The 16704-nt window shown below is 31.2% G+C and overlaps 5 protein-coding genes across 5 annotated transcripts in view; 3 read left to right on the forward strand and 2 right to left on the reverse strand.

The window, feature by feature from the left end:
- Positions 1-3698: 3698 nt before the first annotated feature.
- Positions 3699-7725, forward strand: LOC108752176 (vacuolar protein sorting-associated protein 53 homolog). The gene is made up of 13 exons (XM_018492847.1): positions 3699-3937; positions 4220-4620; positions 4698-4818; positions 4939-5075; positions 5158-5584; positions 5670-6016; positions 6118-6276; positions 6347-6472; positions 6565-6643; positions 6840-6988; positions 7066-7231; positions 7311-7457; positions 7532-7725. Exons 1-13 carry the CDS (start codon positions 3851-3853, stop codon positions 7691-7693), a joined length of 2508 nt encoding a protein of 835 aa, XP_018348349.1. The 5' UTR covers positions 3699-3850; the 3' UTR covers positions 7694-7725.
- A 113-nt stretch (positions 7726-7838) lies between these two features.
- On the reverse strand, positions 7839-10184 carry LOC108752186 (60S ribosomal protein L7a). Its single transcript, XM_018492858.1, has 6 exons — positions 10051-10184; positions 9416-9530; positions 8922-9071; positions 8609-8829; positions 8268-8390; positions 7839-8076 (listed from the first exon to the last, which is right to left on the reverse strand). Exons 1-6 carry the CDS (start codon positions 10063-10065, stop codon positions 7894-7896), a joined length of 807 nt encoding a protein of 268 aa, XP_018348360.1. The 5' UTR covers positions 10066-10184; the 3' UTR covers positions 7839-7893.
- Positions 10185-11257: 1073 nt separating this feature from the next.
- Positions 11258-12658, forward strand: LOC108752183 (NADH dehydrogenase [ubiquinone] 1 alpha subcomplex assembly factor 5). Its single transcript, XM_018492855.1, has 3 exons — positions 11258-12003; positions 12091-12275; positions 12358-12658. Exons 1-3 carry the CDS (start codon positions 11405-11407, stop codon positions 12645-12647), a joined length of 1074 nt encoding a protein of 357 aa, XP_018348357.1. The 5' UTR covers positions 11258-11404; the 3' UTR covers positions 12648-12658.
- A 113-nt stretch (positions 12659-12771) lies between these two features.
- On the reverse strand, positions 12772-14697 carry LOC108752195 (ubiquitin-fold modifier-conjugating enzyme 1). Its single transcript, XM_018492869.1, has 4 exons — positions 14480-14697; positions 13644-13775; positions 13272-13439; positions 12772-12903 (listed from the first exon to the last, which is right to left on the reverse strand). The coding sequence occupies exons 1-4, from the start codon at positions 14600-14602 to the stop codon at positions 12820-12822; spliced, it is 507 nt and encodes a 168-aa protein (XP_018348371.1). The 5' UTR covers positions 14603-14697; the 3' UTR covers positions 12772-12819.
- Positions 14698-14861: 164 nt separating this feature from the next.
- Positions 14862-16704, forward strand: part of LOC108752194 (SAP domain-containing ribonucleoprotein) — a 4025-nt gene continuing 2182 nt past the window's right edge. Inside the window, exons 1-3 of the mRNA XM_018492867.1 lie at positions 14862-15125; positions 16383-16479; positions 16562-16634. Coding sequence (XP_018348369.1) covers positions 15075-15125; positions 16383-16479; positions 16562-16634 — 221 coding nt within the window. The 5' untranslated portion in view covers positions 14862-15074. The remainder of the gene's footprint in view (positions 15126-16382; positions 16480-16561; positions 16635-16704) is intronic.

Genomic DNA, 16704 nt, shown 5'->3' on the forward strand with positions numbered 1-16704 from the left:
TAAAATTTTGAATTTTTTTTTTAATTTGTTGATTCATATTTTTTTTTCTGTATTTAATTTATTAGTATATTGTCTCATGCGTAAAAGAATATAAAATTAAATTATTTGTACCAATATTTTATCGCTATAACTTTTGCGCGAAAATGATAAGTCAGGAGTGTAAATATTCTTTATAATCATTTTTCATACACGTCTGAACGATGATAATACTTTGAAAATAAATTTTTCTAAATGTCTGTGTGATTAAATAATTCATTTTTATATTAAAGTGTATTACGAGTTCTTTTCGACTGGGTCTTACCGACTCTTTCAACTTTAAATTAGTCACTAAAGTTGCTGGAAAGGGACTATATTTATTGTTAATACTGTTTGTGAATGCTGTTCTACATATGTCACATTTTACGAATTTAAGAATATGTTGAGATAAATATCTCGTTACAGATAAATATCTCGTTACATAATAAATAATACAGTTAACAATTTCTGACTAATCATGATACAACAAGCCCATTAGATTTGAATGTAATTCGTCTTTATTAGTGATATTATTTAACTTTTTTTTCAACTTTGTGAAAGATGTTTGATTATGATGAGAATTATTATATAATTATTTTATATCCAAAAGAGTAATCATTAATTCTTCATCCTCATTATCCTTCAAAACCGTACAATTTTCATATTTTGATGGTTTAATCACATTAAAAGTACTACAAATTTTAAAAATTTGTAGAAAAATAGATATTGTTGGATGATTATTTGATCCTGTCGCATGTCTTATCGTGCCAAAAAATCTCTGACACACATATGTAAAAAGATACATATAAATAAGATTAAATTAGAAAAATGACTATTCGAATAATAATAATAGAAAATGTGTTAATTATTAAAATAAATATTACATAAAATACTGCAAGAATTTGTAACAAATTTTAGATATTAAAGTTAATTATAGAAATCTAAAATCTTATTTTACATAGATTTTATTTACTTAAATTATTCTTAAAAATAAAATAGATTCAAATTTTATAGAATTCATTATTAATGTATTAATATACAAATCTTATTAATTATTATTGCTAAATAAATCTAAATATATTGTTATTATATTTATAATTATAATAAAATAAAAAGATATTATTCACACATTTTCTGTTATAAGTACAATTCAAGATAGGTGGATATTATAATTGTATTTTTACATCCCAACAAACAGATATAACTTCTACAGCTTGTACATGTATTTGCATATATTAAATGTATGTATATATGTTATATGTATCTTCATACATATAACATATATAAATATATTTAACATATGTAAATATACATGTCTTACATCTATTATATGGCAATTATATTTGTTGGTTGTTTCCAAACCTCTAGAGAGTCTTGATTCAATCTTCTTGTAAATACAGAATCGAAACCAGCACTCAATATCAAATATTTTATCAAATGTTGATTTAATCGTCAAAATCCATCAGCAATTTGCTTCATTAAAAAATTATCTTCCAAAATGACACCATTATCACACTATTTTTCCCAATTATTTAATTTTTTAAGAGCTTCTTCTAAAACCTAATTCAAAATTGTATAATATTTTTTAATATATTAAAATATCAACTCATTATTCTCACTCTTCTCACTTAAAATTTACATCGGCAACAAAACTTACTTTGTAACGTGTGCTTTCAATCGTCACATCTGCAGAAGATTTGTTCTGATTTAAGGTGTAAATAAATCATTAATCATTAATCAAATAAATCATTAATCCACTCAAATTAGCTGTACTAATACACAGTCTTTTAATTCAGATAAAAAAATTTTATAAAGTTGTAAATCATGGGCCATAGATTTACTGAAAACATACAGATAACAAAATTAGAAGTACAATGCCATTTTCGATCACAATGAATTTTGATGCTAAAGATGGTAAACAATAAGCCTATATAAAATTTTTTTAATTTATTACTTTCTCAACAGATAATAAAGTTGTATAATTCAATACGTTGCACGAATTATTTTATTGCTCCATGAGATAATACTAAAATATTCTTACTTGTCAAATTCTTTCAAATATTTCTACTGTATTAAAAATAACAGTAAATATATTTTGAATTCTTTCTCCAAACTGATCTTCTGTTTTTATCATAATCTCAAGCAATTGTTTTACCAATAAATAGGAGTATAGGAAAGGTTGTATAAATCAAAATATGCAAACAATAATTTATTTGTATCTGAATAAGTAATTTGATAATCAGTATAACAAATTATAGAAAACAATTTTGCTTGTACATTTTTGAACATTTATAACTTAATATAACACCTTTCTAAATATATAAACTACATAAACATTTCCCTTTACTACTCGTTGACAAATTAACTTTACCTCCAATCTTTCCAGACATACTACAATATTAATTACAAATATCTATAATTTAAAAGCTTTAGCTAATAAAACAAACTATAATTTATCATCTATGGAACTTGAAACAGAGAGCCGCCCCGAACCAGTAAGTACTACTGTCTGTATACCACTGTTCACATGACAAATTTCCTTACCTCAATAGTTGTCAACTTTAACTTTCAATAGTTGTTTTCCATTTATACACAAGTGAAACTGAGTCTGAATGAGTGAGCTGAGTATTTTATACTCAGATTAATGACATCACTACTTGCTTACTTTGGTAAAAAATTATCACATGTCAGCACAGGTTCATAACCTCACTTTGAAGTGAGTTTACGAGACTAAAGTACACGGTCTCGATCTTGCAGATTATGGATGAAAATTTAGTTGAATCTCACTTGTCAGAATGCAAAAGAAACGCGCATTCAACTGTGACTTATGACGTCACAAGTGAGAATTATCTGAGAATCGGTGTAAATGGAAAGCAACTAATACCCTCGCTTCGCAGGGCAGTCCTGGACTTTTTTCGTCAGATTCTTTCATTTTACACGTCGAAAGAGCCTAATTTCATCGAAATCGGAGGTGAAGTAACCTCAATAATTGTCAACTTTAACGCTCAATATATCGACAGGGCAGAACACTTTTTTTCTGCCGGATTCTTTCGTTTCATGCAAAAACGCGTCGAATAAACCTAATTTTATTGATTTTTAAGCTGCGGCACCTATTCTGTATAATTATCATTTCTTTATATTTTCGCCTTTCTCATTATTTAGTGTCGTACTCAGAAGTACAACCTGGAGCTATACAACGCTGTATAATTTTTTAAATTTATACTTTTCTGTCACGTCACTATTTACCGAAGAAACCGAGTAAACCACGCACACCACGGAGATACTGCAGAGACGAAACAATGCAGAGACAACAGCTGATCGAGAATCGGGCGTTTAGTTGCTAATGCCATCTAATGATTCGCGGATATTTGGTGCGTTCGAAAAGGCGCTATTAGCGCTATTTATGTCATTCTATCCTTGTTTTATGTCTAAAGCCCAATGTCTACGATGCTAGAACTCGGACTTCTAGTATCGTGGACATTGAGCTTAATAAAGAACGAAGATAGAATAGGTGCATTCAGAATGTCAACCGCTCACTAAGCGCTCAATGAGCTCTTTCATCTGATTGGCATATTCCATTAGATCCTAAAATATAGACCAATCAAAAAAGCGCTCACTGAGCGTTCAGCGCTTTGCGTCGCGCTCGCGAAATGTCATCGACATGTCATGGATGTTACCTTTACCTGCCAGTTCTGCCACATCCACTAATATCTACTCACGTCTACCTGTAATTCTGTAATTGCATCTGTTTTGTGTACGGCGCGCGGGTGTAGACTATAGCGCGATTCTCGCGTGAAATACGCCCGTGTTCGCTCACGTAGCGTGATCAAGCACGATGGAGAATCACGAGGAGGACGAGCTGGAAGAGCTCCGTTCTACGATCTACACCTTCCCGCAGAACGTGCAGAAAGTGATCGAGCAGGTTAAGTCCACCGTGAATTTTTGTCTTTTTCTCATCAGGCGTTAGTGTTTTCAAACTATATTCGTTCCGCGTGCAAAATAACAGCGTTTTCTTTGAATTCTTATATTTTATATTCCTATTTTTCAATAAAATGATTCTCCTTTCAACATCTGTTTTTCCTTGAACTGTCTTCTTCCTTGACATCTACTTGTCATTGCTGGTTTTGTGTGTAATTATATCTGTAAAGTACTTATTTTTATATTTTTTGCAAAATAAGCTTAACATTGTCGTTTTTGCTATCAGGTCTTAACTATCACTGATCCGTTAGACCAACCTAACTTCAATGTAGTGGATCATATAAACACGTTATTTCCTACGGAACAGTCACTGTCAAATATTGACGAAGTGGTGAATAAAATAGAAAATAAGATACATACTATTGATAAAGAGATACGGTCAGTCGTACGTGGTCAGACAAACGTGGGTCAAGATGGTAGAGCAGCGTTGGAAGATGCACAGAAGGTGATAAAGCAATTATTTATCCATATAAAAGACATAAAAGACAAGGCGGAGCAATCTGAGGAAGCGGTCAAGGAAATTACAAGGGACATCAAACAGCTGGATTTTGCTAAAAAGAATCTTACCGCTTCGATAACAGCACTAAATCATTTGCACATGCTTGTGGAAGGAGTGGATAATTTAAAGTACACATATTGCTTTATTTTACAAAATATTATTTAAACATTGGTCATAATTATGAATCTATTGTACGTTCCTTCAGAATATTGACGCAAAGGAAGCAGTATGGTGAAATTATCTTACCATTGCAAGCAGTGATGGAAGTGATGCAAAATTTTAATAGCTACATGGACATACCACAAGTGAAACAATTATCTGATCAAGTAGGAGCACAAGTTTTATCTTTGATAACTGATAGACAATTCTTTTAATTAATTATTTTTTTAATATGTTTTCTTTTTAATTGATTGTTCTTTTAATGTTTTCTTTTGTCTAAACAAAAGGTACGTCAGATCCAGGATGAATTGGCCCAGCAGATTACAGCAGATTTCAAGCAGGCCTTCTCAGGCCAGAATCCAAAACATTTCAATCAATTGACGGAAGGATGTTTAGTATTATCAGTATTACATCCTAAAGTGAAGTGTGTATATTATATAGATACTTGTAGCATCTAAGTAATGATAGAATTTTAATAATGTCTCGAACACTCCTTTTCTTCAAAGGAAAGATCTGCTTGTTTGGTTTGTAAATATCCAATTACAAGAATATGCACATTTGTTCGATGAGAATCAGGATTTCGCCTGGTTGGATAAGATAGATCGAAGATATGCGTGGATCAAGAAACATTTGCTCGATTTCGAGTCAAAGTTCGGCACAATTTTTCCTCAAGACTGGGAAATTTCTGAACGAATAGCTGTACAATTTTGCCATGTCACGCGTGAAGATCTCACTAAATTAATGAACAAGAGGCGTAATGAAATAGATGTAAAATTGTTGCTTTACGCGATTCAGAGAACTAGTAATTTTGAGACGCTATTGTCGAAGCGTTTTATTGGCAGCACTTTGGAGACTACCGATGCTAAGACCGTGCCAGTCAGTAATAAAGTTGTGGAGAAAGTCCCGGGAAATCCTTTTGAAGAAGATGAGAAGGTAACAAAGCCGTTTATATATGTATACTACATTCATTCCTGTTACTGATTCATTAAAAATATTTATTATTCTTTTGTGCGTATAGATTGAAAACGAAAAACCAAGATCGTCTCCATTCGAAAAACTAATAGGAAGATGTTTCGAGCCATACTTGAACATTTACATAGAAAGTCTGGATCGCAATTTAGCAGATCTGATGGACAAGTTTGTGTCCGATTCTAAAACGCAACCGCCGGGTGCTAAGGAATTCGATGGCATTGAAGGCCCGAGTAGTGTCTTGAGTTCGTGTGCCGATTTGTTTGTATTTTATAAGAAGTGCATGCTACAATGTACGCAACTCAGTACCGGTTTAATCATGTTGAGCCTTGCCGAGACCTTTCAAAAATACCTACGAGAGTACGCTGTAAAGATCTTACAGAATAATTTACCCAAGTAAGTCTAAAAATTGTACAAATCAGTTCTTCAGAAATTAGTAATTCAAAACTTATGTATCTCTTAATGCAACTCAATATACTTTAATATAACCATTATAGAGTCGGAGGCAGTGCAGGAATTGGTACCAGCATGAGTAATATCACACGTGACTTACGAGATAATCTATCAACGTCAGGCTTTATTCAAAATTTCCAAAGTTTTTTGAAGGAAGGAGAAACTGCCAGATTTAGTAAAGAAGAGCAATCTCGTATATGCTGGTAAATATATTACGAATTCTGTATTTCCACAGAACAAAGTGAATCATTATTGAAATATACAATTTTTCAGTATTTTAACAACAGCGGAATATTGTTTAGAAACGACACAGCAGTTAGAGGAGAAACTTCGTGGAAAGACAGATGAATGCTGTTCGGAAAAAATTAATTTATCTCAAGAACAGGATATCTTCCACAAGTATATCTTTTTTTTTATTTTTATATACATATTTTAGAAAATTTTTATTTATGTATTATATTAATTTATTAATTTCTGCTATTTATTTTTAGCGTGATTTCTAATTGCATCCAATTGCTAGTTCAAGATCTGGAAGCAGCGTGTGAATCCGCATTGACTGCAATGACTAAGGTAACTTATAAAAACAAGTTGCAATTATAATATAACACATTAATTATACATTAATTATACTTAATTCAGACATATCATTCTACAATATAGAAATAAAATTAATATATTCTGCTATTTAAAACTAACATACAATTGATAGAGAGACAATATATATTAATATTATATAATAAAAATATAACTCTATTTTACTTATTAGGTACAATGGAGTTCTGTGGAAATCGTGGGCGATCAGAGTAATTATGTTAATACGATAATAGCACATCTTCGACAAACAATACCAACCATACGAGATAGATTATCTTCTTGTAGAAAATACTTCACACAGCTTTGTGTAAAGTTCGCCAGGTAAAATATTTATCGTATACTTATACACGTACTTATATACTTTTTGAAGTTCTCTAATACTTGATGCTTTATTTCAGCTCTTTCATAGCAAAATTAGTACAGCAATTATTTAAATGTAAACCATTAAATGCCGTTGGCGCAGAACAATTGTTATTAGATGTCCATATGTTGAAAACAGCTTTACTGGATCTTCCATTGACAGGTTATCAAATACAGAGAAAAGCTCCAGTAACATACACAAAAGTAATTGAATACTTTAGAATGTAGATAATATTAAATTTATTAAAGTACATTTATATTTAATATATTATTTATCATATAGGTTGTAGTCAAAGGTATGGCAAACGCTGAAATGATATTGAAGATTGTAATGTCTCCAATTGAATCTTCTAGCGATTTCGTGAAACAGTGCAATATACGCTTGCCTGACTTACAATCCTCAGAATTCCAAAAAATTTTAGATATGAAGGTAATTTTTGCGATAAGTAAAATTACCGTTTATTATATTTTTCATCAATAATTTAATTAATATATACGTTTTAGGGATTGAAAAAGACAGACCAAGATCAATTGCTTAAGCAATTTAAACAATCTGAAAACACGGATGTCGCAGAAGCTGCGAAAAATCATGTAGTACATAATAGTCCAGAACATGAAGCTGGAAGAATTAAGAGACTAGAAAAGCTCATCAAGAAACGAATTTGAGGATATTAGATACAATATTTATTGTAACTGTATATAGTTAATTTAGGAATTCTTTTATCTTAAAATATATATAATAAAGATTCTTTATACAAAAATGAAAGAGATATATGAATGTGGGAATACTTTTATCAAATAAATACAGTACTAAATTTATTTTATTTTTTATTTTTTTATATAATCTGATAATTTGGGCAATGATCTTAACCTTGTTTCTGCGCGAGTTCCTTCGCCTTAGCTTTTTCTAATTTCGCTATCCTTGCCGCAGATTTGCTTCCCAATAAACCACCGCCCCAGTGACGCCTGATTTCATCATATCGATCATTGAAGTTCGTCTTAATGGCTTCAACGATCTTCGCGAAGTTGGCCCTATCACCAGAATCCACCTGAAATAATGATAATATATTTTAATAAAACAGAAATAAAAGAGAAGAGTCAGATTTTCATAAATGTGTATCAGATATATTTTAATTTCATAGTGTATCATTGGATTGGCTCTCGAGTACTCATCATACAAATAATACAGTTTAATTAAATGCAAATTAAAACAAAAATACAATTGGATATAATTACGTACTTGAGTAAGAGCAACTGTTGAGCAGGTCTTACGTCTAACCAGACGTCCCAAACGGGCCTTGCCTTTAACAATACAGTATGGTACACCCATTTTACGACACAAGGCAGGAAGGAATAATACGATCTGTATCAATAAAGAGAAAATTGATTAGATTGGTACATATAATTCCTTACAAATATACGTATAGTAATGTAAGACGGTACTCAGGTGTCATATATCATTCCTTGAATACAAATATTAATAACATTTATATTCTCAGGTGAAGAAATTCAGGCATCATAGTTAAATAGAATGAAAACTACAAATCTATTATGAATCAGACATTTAGATGAATAACTAACCTCAATAGGATCAACGTCATGAGCTATAACAACTAGTTGAGCTTTCTTCTGCTCCACCAGTGTAGTCACCGTATTGGTTCCACTGCGAATGACGTTCGGTTTTTTTGTCGGCGTATCTTCCTTCTTTGCAATCTTTTGTTCGGCTCTTGCCTTCAATCTTGCATTCTTCATGGCTGCTGATTCAGGGCGGTACTTTTCCAATACCTTGAATAACTGTGTAGCTACAACATAAGAATGATTGTTATATTTTTTCCATGTGCATATGAATAGGATTAAAAAATTCTTTAAATCATACATGTAATATATGTCTTACCGGTTTGTTTATCCAATGTTTGCGTGAACTGGTTTATCGTCGGGGGTACTTTTAACCTCTTCTGCAACACAGATCTTTGGCGCTGAATACGGATGTATTTGGGCCATCTTACAAAGCGGCTGAGATCACGAGCCGGTTGAATGTCCTGGCCTAAATTTTAATGCAATTTCACAGTAACATATGACTGTTCTATATAGATATAAAATACAGTATAACTCTATTTATTTAAACATGTCAGGGGATAAAACAGTTCCAATATTCGAAAGGTTTGGATAATAGATTGATTTACTTTTTTTTCCTCTCTCTCTCTCTTCTACCAGTTACTTATTAATTCCGATAATAGGAGCTGAAATTTAGAAAACTGAAATTGAACATGTCCCGAGTTTATCTTTATTTAATTTGCATTAGTGGACGCAGAAAAACACACAAATGGAATGCAGATAAACAGAGTTCTACTGGATTAATCATAAATCAGAAAAATTATACTGACTTACCAATGCCAAAGTTACGCGTTCGTTTCTCAAAGAGTGGATTGGTCACTTTCTTCGGTTCAACCTTTTTAACTGCTAACGGTGCGGCAGCTACTTTCTTCCCAACCTTCTTCTTAGGCTGAAATTATAAAAGGAAATAGAAACATTAATTTTCACGTGCAATATAATAGAATTTTAATACGTTTCTTTGTAATATATTCATGTAATTTTAACGAAATATGTAGAAATTATAAATATTTTTATGCAAGAAATATCTTTTAAGAATCCAACGATTTAATCTCCTTTATCTCATGAAAAATATACATTTATTGCCAATCTTTCATTTTTTTTAGAGATCTACGAAATTACTTTGTATAAAATTAGGTTATAAAATGTTAAATTGATGTCACGCGAACGAATAGATTTACTTGATCGTTGTATCCAGAAATAGCATTTTTCTGCAAAAGTAAGATTTCAGAGGACCGCAATTATCACATTACATAATTACTGAACTAATTGACTGTAGAATGAAAACATATTTTTGGGCTACACGCTGGAGAACATGCTCGAAATTCGGACCAATTCAAACGTGGATATTCGACACAGCCGATGCTGCTTAACAAAAATATTATTCGCGCACGATGATTCGATAATCTTACCTTTTTCTGAACCATTTTTCGAGCTAGAAATCCGAAGGATTTCTGTAAATTTTACCGAATAAAAATGCGATATCTCGCTAAACGCGACGCAAAGTACAGCGTCGATATCGTAAAGAGGGGTGTCAAACCGCAGCGCCACCGAAGTGACGCCATATTGATACTCATCAGTTCTGCAGTGTTGCTAATTTGGTGGTTTTTCCCCACGAGATTTGGTGATTTTCGAAGATGTTTAGTGGCAAAATTTTTAGTTTAAATTTTCTTAATTAATTTCGGCGATTTCGGCGGCTAAAAAGAATTAAATCTGAGAATCGATTCTGGGGGTCGATTCTGTATCTTCAAACAAGGTGAAAATTACAAAAGCAAATTTACTAGGCGTTGACCAATGAAATAATCAGTATTCTAGTAAATTCGTTTCAATCATGAAATTTTATCCCTAGAGTGGAAAGTGAAAAATTTCTCCATTAATTTCAATGATAAAAATTTTTATTCATTTTTTACTTTCCATCCTAGGGTTAAAGTTTCATGATTGATACCCAGAACAAATTATGTAACTTCAAAATATAGCGGTGGTTTTAAACCATTCCAAATATTTATTTATTTCAAAAGAATATAAAAAATTCAATATATTTTCAAAACTATTAATTTTAATAATTATTATATAATACATTATAATATTAACTTAATAATTCATATTAAAGGTAATAGATCTTTTAGAAGAAAAGATGCAGTTGCATTAAAAATATTGTATATACATATCGCTTTACAACTGTATTTGTATCATGTTACAATTGTCTTTTATTATTGATACTTATTTATGGATAAAATTGTTTAGAAAACTAACTCGTAGTAATTATAATAAAATTTATATATTGTCAATGTGTGATAAAATATAAAATGATAATCTTATAATAATGTTATTATTGTATTAAAATTTATTATAATAAGATATATAATAATACATATTATAATTAGTTTTTATCATAAATCTTATATATTAATTTTATTTATATTTCACTGATAATGTTGTTCATTTCTCTTGCAGGTTAAGATTAGAAATAGGTTAAGATTATTCCTAACCTCAATTTTCACAAAAAATAACGGAATAAACCAGAGCAACTGAACAGCTGATCAAGTTGATGTTGATTCAAACCGTTATTAATAATATCTAAAAGAATATCAACAAATTAATTATGATGACAAAATATTTCATATTATAAAAAATTAGAAAAAGCACTAGGAAAAAAAGTGAAATTGTGTCTAAGGGATAAATATATTCCAAAACAAGAAAAGTTAATTAGTTCTTTAATTTTCATTTTAAAAGAAAAATCAATCAAAAACATAGTGCGATTGAGAAATGACATCAAAAATTCCATTTCATGGGAAAAGCTGGATATTATGTGGTAAACTGAACCTACTAAGTCTCAGACATAATCCTAATGGTACATGCAATGCTGCATCGACGTCCGTGTTGCCACCCGATAGTCCGATGAACGTGTTTGACAGGAATGCAAAGTTGTTGCAGCGCGAACGTGCCGCCAAGGATGCTAATGTCCAGTTGTATGACTACATTAAGGACGAGGTAGGCGACAGGCTGGCAGATAGAATATTTGACATCAAACGAAAGTTTGATAGAGTCCTTGATCTGGGATGTGGCCGTGGTCATGTGTCCAAACGGATTCTCAGTGAATCCGTGGAGGAATTGGTGCTGGCCGACATGAGTCCGAGTTTCCTGCAGCAGGCTGAGATTACAGAGGGTGTAAGAGTTAAGAAGGAAGTCATAGATGAAGAGAATCTGTCCTTTGAGCCTGACAGTTTTGACATGGTGATCAGTTGTCTGAGTCTTCATTGGATCAACGATCTTCCTGGATGTTTCAGACGTATCAACAGTAGCTTAAAAAATGATGGAGTCTTTATGGCTGCTGTATTTGGTGGTGATACGCTTTACGAATTGAGGTAAAGACAACATTACCAGATTTAAATCGAAGTTTCTCCACATTCTATTTGCATTTATTATTTGTGGCATTTATTCTGATAATATAGAAGTGCCTTGCAATTAGCTGAATTTGAAAGGTACGGTGGGATCTCGCCACACATCTCGCCATTCGTGCAAATCAGAGATATTGGGTCTTTACTAACAAGAGCGAACTTTACTATGTTGACTATTGATACTGACGAGATAGTCATTGGTTACCCAAGCATGTTCGAGCTTATGTGGGACCTGAAAGGTAAATAACGTTGTACAAAATTCTTTACTAAATAAATATTATATAACAGACGTGTAAATATAGTACGCAATTTATTATCTAGGAATGGCTGAGAATAATGCAGCTAGAAATCGCAATTTGCATTTGTCGAGGGATACGTTAATCGCAGCCGCATCTATATACAAGCAGCTTTATGGAAAAACGAAAGAAGATAACACAGCATTTGTTCCCGCCACGTTTCAGATAATATATATGTTGGGATGGAAACCGGATGAGTCTCAACCGAAGCCTCTTAGGAGGGGAACGGGACAAGTATCGCTCAAGGATTTGTATAGGCTCGATCAAATCGTTAAAGAAAGCAAAAAGATAAAACTAGATGACGATGATAAATAGCTTATATTAAATAGTCTTTATTTGATCGCGCCTTAAACAATGTAAATAATACTCTATACCATATGTAAAAACTTAATATGTATAAATTCTTCCTTTTGAATGATAAGCGTAAAAAATTAACTTATTCAACATTTGCATTTTGTTATTTCTGCCATTCTGCATTGTTGCCACTTCACGATTTCTTTTCCTCGTCCTTGTGAACTACGATACCTTTTTCTATAAGTTCTGGAATCTCTACTGCTAGCCATGGTCCCAACTAAAATAAAGAAATAACTTGGTGCTAGAATTTTTTATGAAAGTATCTTGATACAAAAATGTATAAGTTTTTTAAACCTTCAGAGCTGATATGGATTCAATTATAAATTTCTTTATAAAAAGTGTCAATTCAATTTTCTTTATGTTACATTTGCGAATTTTGATTATTCTTATAAATAAAATATATTTATTAATTCTTTCTCATGTAAGTTATTTTAGTTTCTTGAAATTCATTAATGCCTTTTATTATAATTAATATAAATTAAGCAGACCTTATAGACCTAATATCAGTAACTGTGTTATAGATTTTGTCAAAAGCTCCGAAGGATTAATACTTTCACTTATTATGCAGTCAAGTATTTAGCTTACACCAAGAGCCATTGCATGAGCAATGCCGAACTTGGGAACGTTGCGAGCCCACAATGGTTTGAAGTGATCAGTCAAACAGATTTTACCACCTCTATACATTTTTGCAGTTTTACCATCCAATTCTGGTAAAGCAATTTCAGGTGCTGTTGTGGGATATGTGATGGGAATCTAGAATTGTCCGAGAAGGAAAACATTGTTAATTAAATTTTTTTAACGATTTATTTTTAGGTTTTAATAATTTTAATTTTTTTATTATAATAAATATTGATGAAATATTATTCAAATAGAATTCTATATTGGAGGTAATATTTTTCCATTTTCTCTTTAAATAAAAGATACAGTAAGAAAAAAGCAAAAAGTAATGCTACTCACATCAAATTCTATTTCGAATTCATACTTCAGGAAATTCTGAATGTACCAGCACTTGCCAAACCACTTAGTGCCTTCCTTGTTTGATTCCAGCCGGAACCAGTCATTATCTGCTTCTTTGTTATTTTTGACATAATATAACAATAAAAAAGATTATATAATATAATTAAATCTATGTATTAATTGGAAGCTTCCTTTGTACTGATTGGATTGTACTTTTAGATTCAGACTATCTAGAATTTTTAGAGGAATATAGTCTGAGAGGAGAAAACTTCGAAAAATAAGCAATGCAAAATGGAATAGTTTTTATGTTGCTTAATTTATAAATAGTATAATTTAATTTAATTTTTAGTTTATAAATGTTAGGAATTAATTTATGTGACGAGACATTATTAAGCAGCACACATTTACCCTAAAAATATTTTATTTAATAAACAGACTTATGATTATTAACTACGTTCAGAATAGCTGTATTCAGCAGAAAAAACAACTTTGCAACTGTTGTAAAATTCTTTAATATGATTGCCCTTAATTCCTCATAGGATCTAAATGTATAAACCATATCCAAGAATTTTACAACTGTTCCAAAGCTGCTTTTTCTATTAAACACAGCCATTCTGAATGTAGTCACAAATCTATTTATTACATAAAATATTTTTAGAGTAAATGTGTGCTGCTTAATAATGTCTCATCACATAAATTAATTCCTAACATTTATAAACTAAAAATTAAATTAAATTAATATTATTTATAAATTAAGCAACACAAAAACTATTCCATATGGAAGTATGACATTTATAAGCTTGCAAGTGAAAAAGAGTCGTGTTCAATTCTCTCACCTTAATCAGAGCCTGATATTCCTCTTTTAATCTCTGTACCCATAAATCCTTGTCTCTGGGGCCGGCTTTCGTTTGTAATAACGGAATATTACTCAAAGTCTTCTTCGTCGATTCGTCAACCATCTCAACGGATTAATGTCTCACGGTTTATTTTTAAGGTTATGGTGCTACTTGCTGTCGCACGATCAGTATCGCCAACTTAAAACGTTGCACCGCGTTGCACTCTTCAAGAGTTGTGCGATAACAACTGAGGAAAAAAATAGATAACAATTAATACGCATCCCTCTAAAACAACTACGATAAAAGATGCAATTTGTTTTCTCGCTTTTACAATCTTATTTTTAGATTATTTTTACGGTGCACTCGTCTTTCAATCGATCGATTGCATTTGTAAACGGTTGCATCGGTTGCATCCCTGTAACTGCCGCTTAAACAGGCGTGTTGTACCCGGTCGTGTCGTCGTTCCATTTGGTTCCATTTATGCGACGGCTGTAATAGTGAAAGATACGAAGAAACGAATGCTTGTAAGTGGTGATGAGATGCTAATCGACCACCAAGTAGCGTACTTGTGATTCGGAAAAAATTCAAACGCACGATGGCTGATTCGTCTTACGAGAAAGGGTTAACTGAACTGTCGAAGATGAAGGTGAATGTTATAAGTTAACTCCTTGTTCCGCACAACTCGCTATTTCTCGGTGATATTCTAATCAAGCTTCCTCGTGTCTAGAAAGTCGCTGCTTCCGATTGATCCCAATTGCTCCCGATCACACTCACTTCCGCTGTCGATTTTAACATACGATGGTCACCGGTGGCCGATATTATTGCTGGCTATAATATATAACGTAAAATATACAATTACTTAGAATTGTAAGACTGATTATGTTTGTTTTAATAATAGAAAAGCGTGACAAAAGTGTACCAGCAAACAAATGGGTACTCTTTCATTTATAGTAGATATTTAATTTTATCACATTGTTTTTATTATAAAATAATTTTATTTGATGAAAAAACAGAAAGTCAGTTAAATATAATTTAATATATTTGTAAGTATATAACTGTCTTTAATAATAATAGAGAAATAACTAAGTATACAAATAAATGGATATTTTTATTTATTGTATCTAATATTATAATTCATTTCATTTCTCATTGTTCTTATTATAAAATAATCATTTTACATACATAAACAGAAAGTCAGTTAAAATATGCTTGTAAGATTATTAGCAGTATTCACAATCCATTCTTATTTTAACACCTTAATAAGTCTTATACTGATTCTGTAATGAGTCAGTAGTTAGTAGTTGAGTCTTATTGGTGAAGTTGACCAATAGCTAATTTGTACGACTAACACTGATGAGCCAACTTCACTGATTAAGACTAAGACTTCTGTCTACAGACTCATTGTACAGAATCAGCATTATTAAGCCATAAGAAATTGACCACAGTCTTTTCACATTCGACTGTAATTGGCTTAAGGTTTAAAGCTTTCGAAATGGCTTATCATAGAAAAAAAATTAAAATATGTTTGTAAAATTATGACTATCTTCGATTATAGTAGAAAAGCATAATAATAAAATGCACTGGCAAATAAATGGACACTTTTATTTATAATAATATTATAAATCAATTTTGTATCTCATTATTTTTGTTACAAAAGAATTCTTTTGGTGAACAGAAAGTTAATTAAAATATGCTTGGCAAATGAAAATATGTTAAGTTTCTGTTTCAATTATAATGTGTATAATTTCCTCTTTGCAGATCACAACTCCCATAATTTTTTTCTCATAATCTTTGTAGTTTTAACTAATTATAATTTTTGCAGTTGAAATAGAACAAAGCATAAGCCATTTCAAAATATTTTTTTTAATTCTTGTAATTTCTATTACATTGCTGTATCTTTTAGGTAGCTGATCTAAGGGCTGAATTAAAACAACGAGGACTTTCCAGTACAGGCAATAAAAATGAATTGGTAGAAAGACTCCAATTAGCAATTCATGGAGGTTCTGTTTTTGCTCTATTTCAGTTTTTTCCTTCAATATAAATATCTTATATTTTTGTGAAAGAATTATTTATATTTTATAGATGCTGCATTGTCTTTGGATGAAACTACGGAAGAGATTTTAGATGAAGATGAAGTACTTGGCGTAAGTGTACTGTATAGATGTTACAATATTAATAATAATAACTTATAATAATTAAAAATAAACTTAAATATTATATATATA

This window comes from Trachymyrmex septentrionalis, unplaced genomic scaffold (genome assembly GCF_001594115.1).
Source record: "Trachymyrmex septentrionalis isolate Tsep2-gDNA-1 unplaced genomic scaffold, Tsep1.0 scaffold59, whole genome shotgun sequence".
NCBI lineage: Eukaryota > Metazoa > Arthropoda > Insecta > Hymenoptera > Formicidae > Trachymyrmex > Trachymyrmex septentrionalis.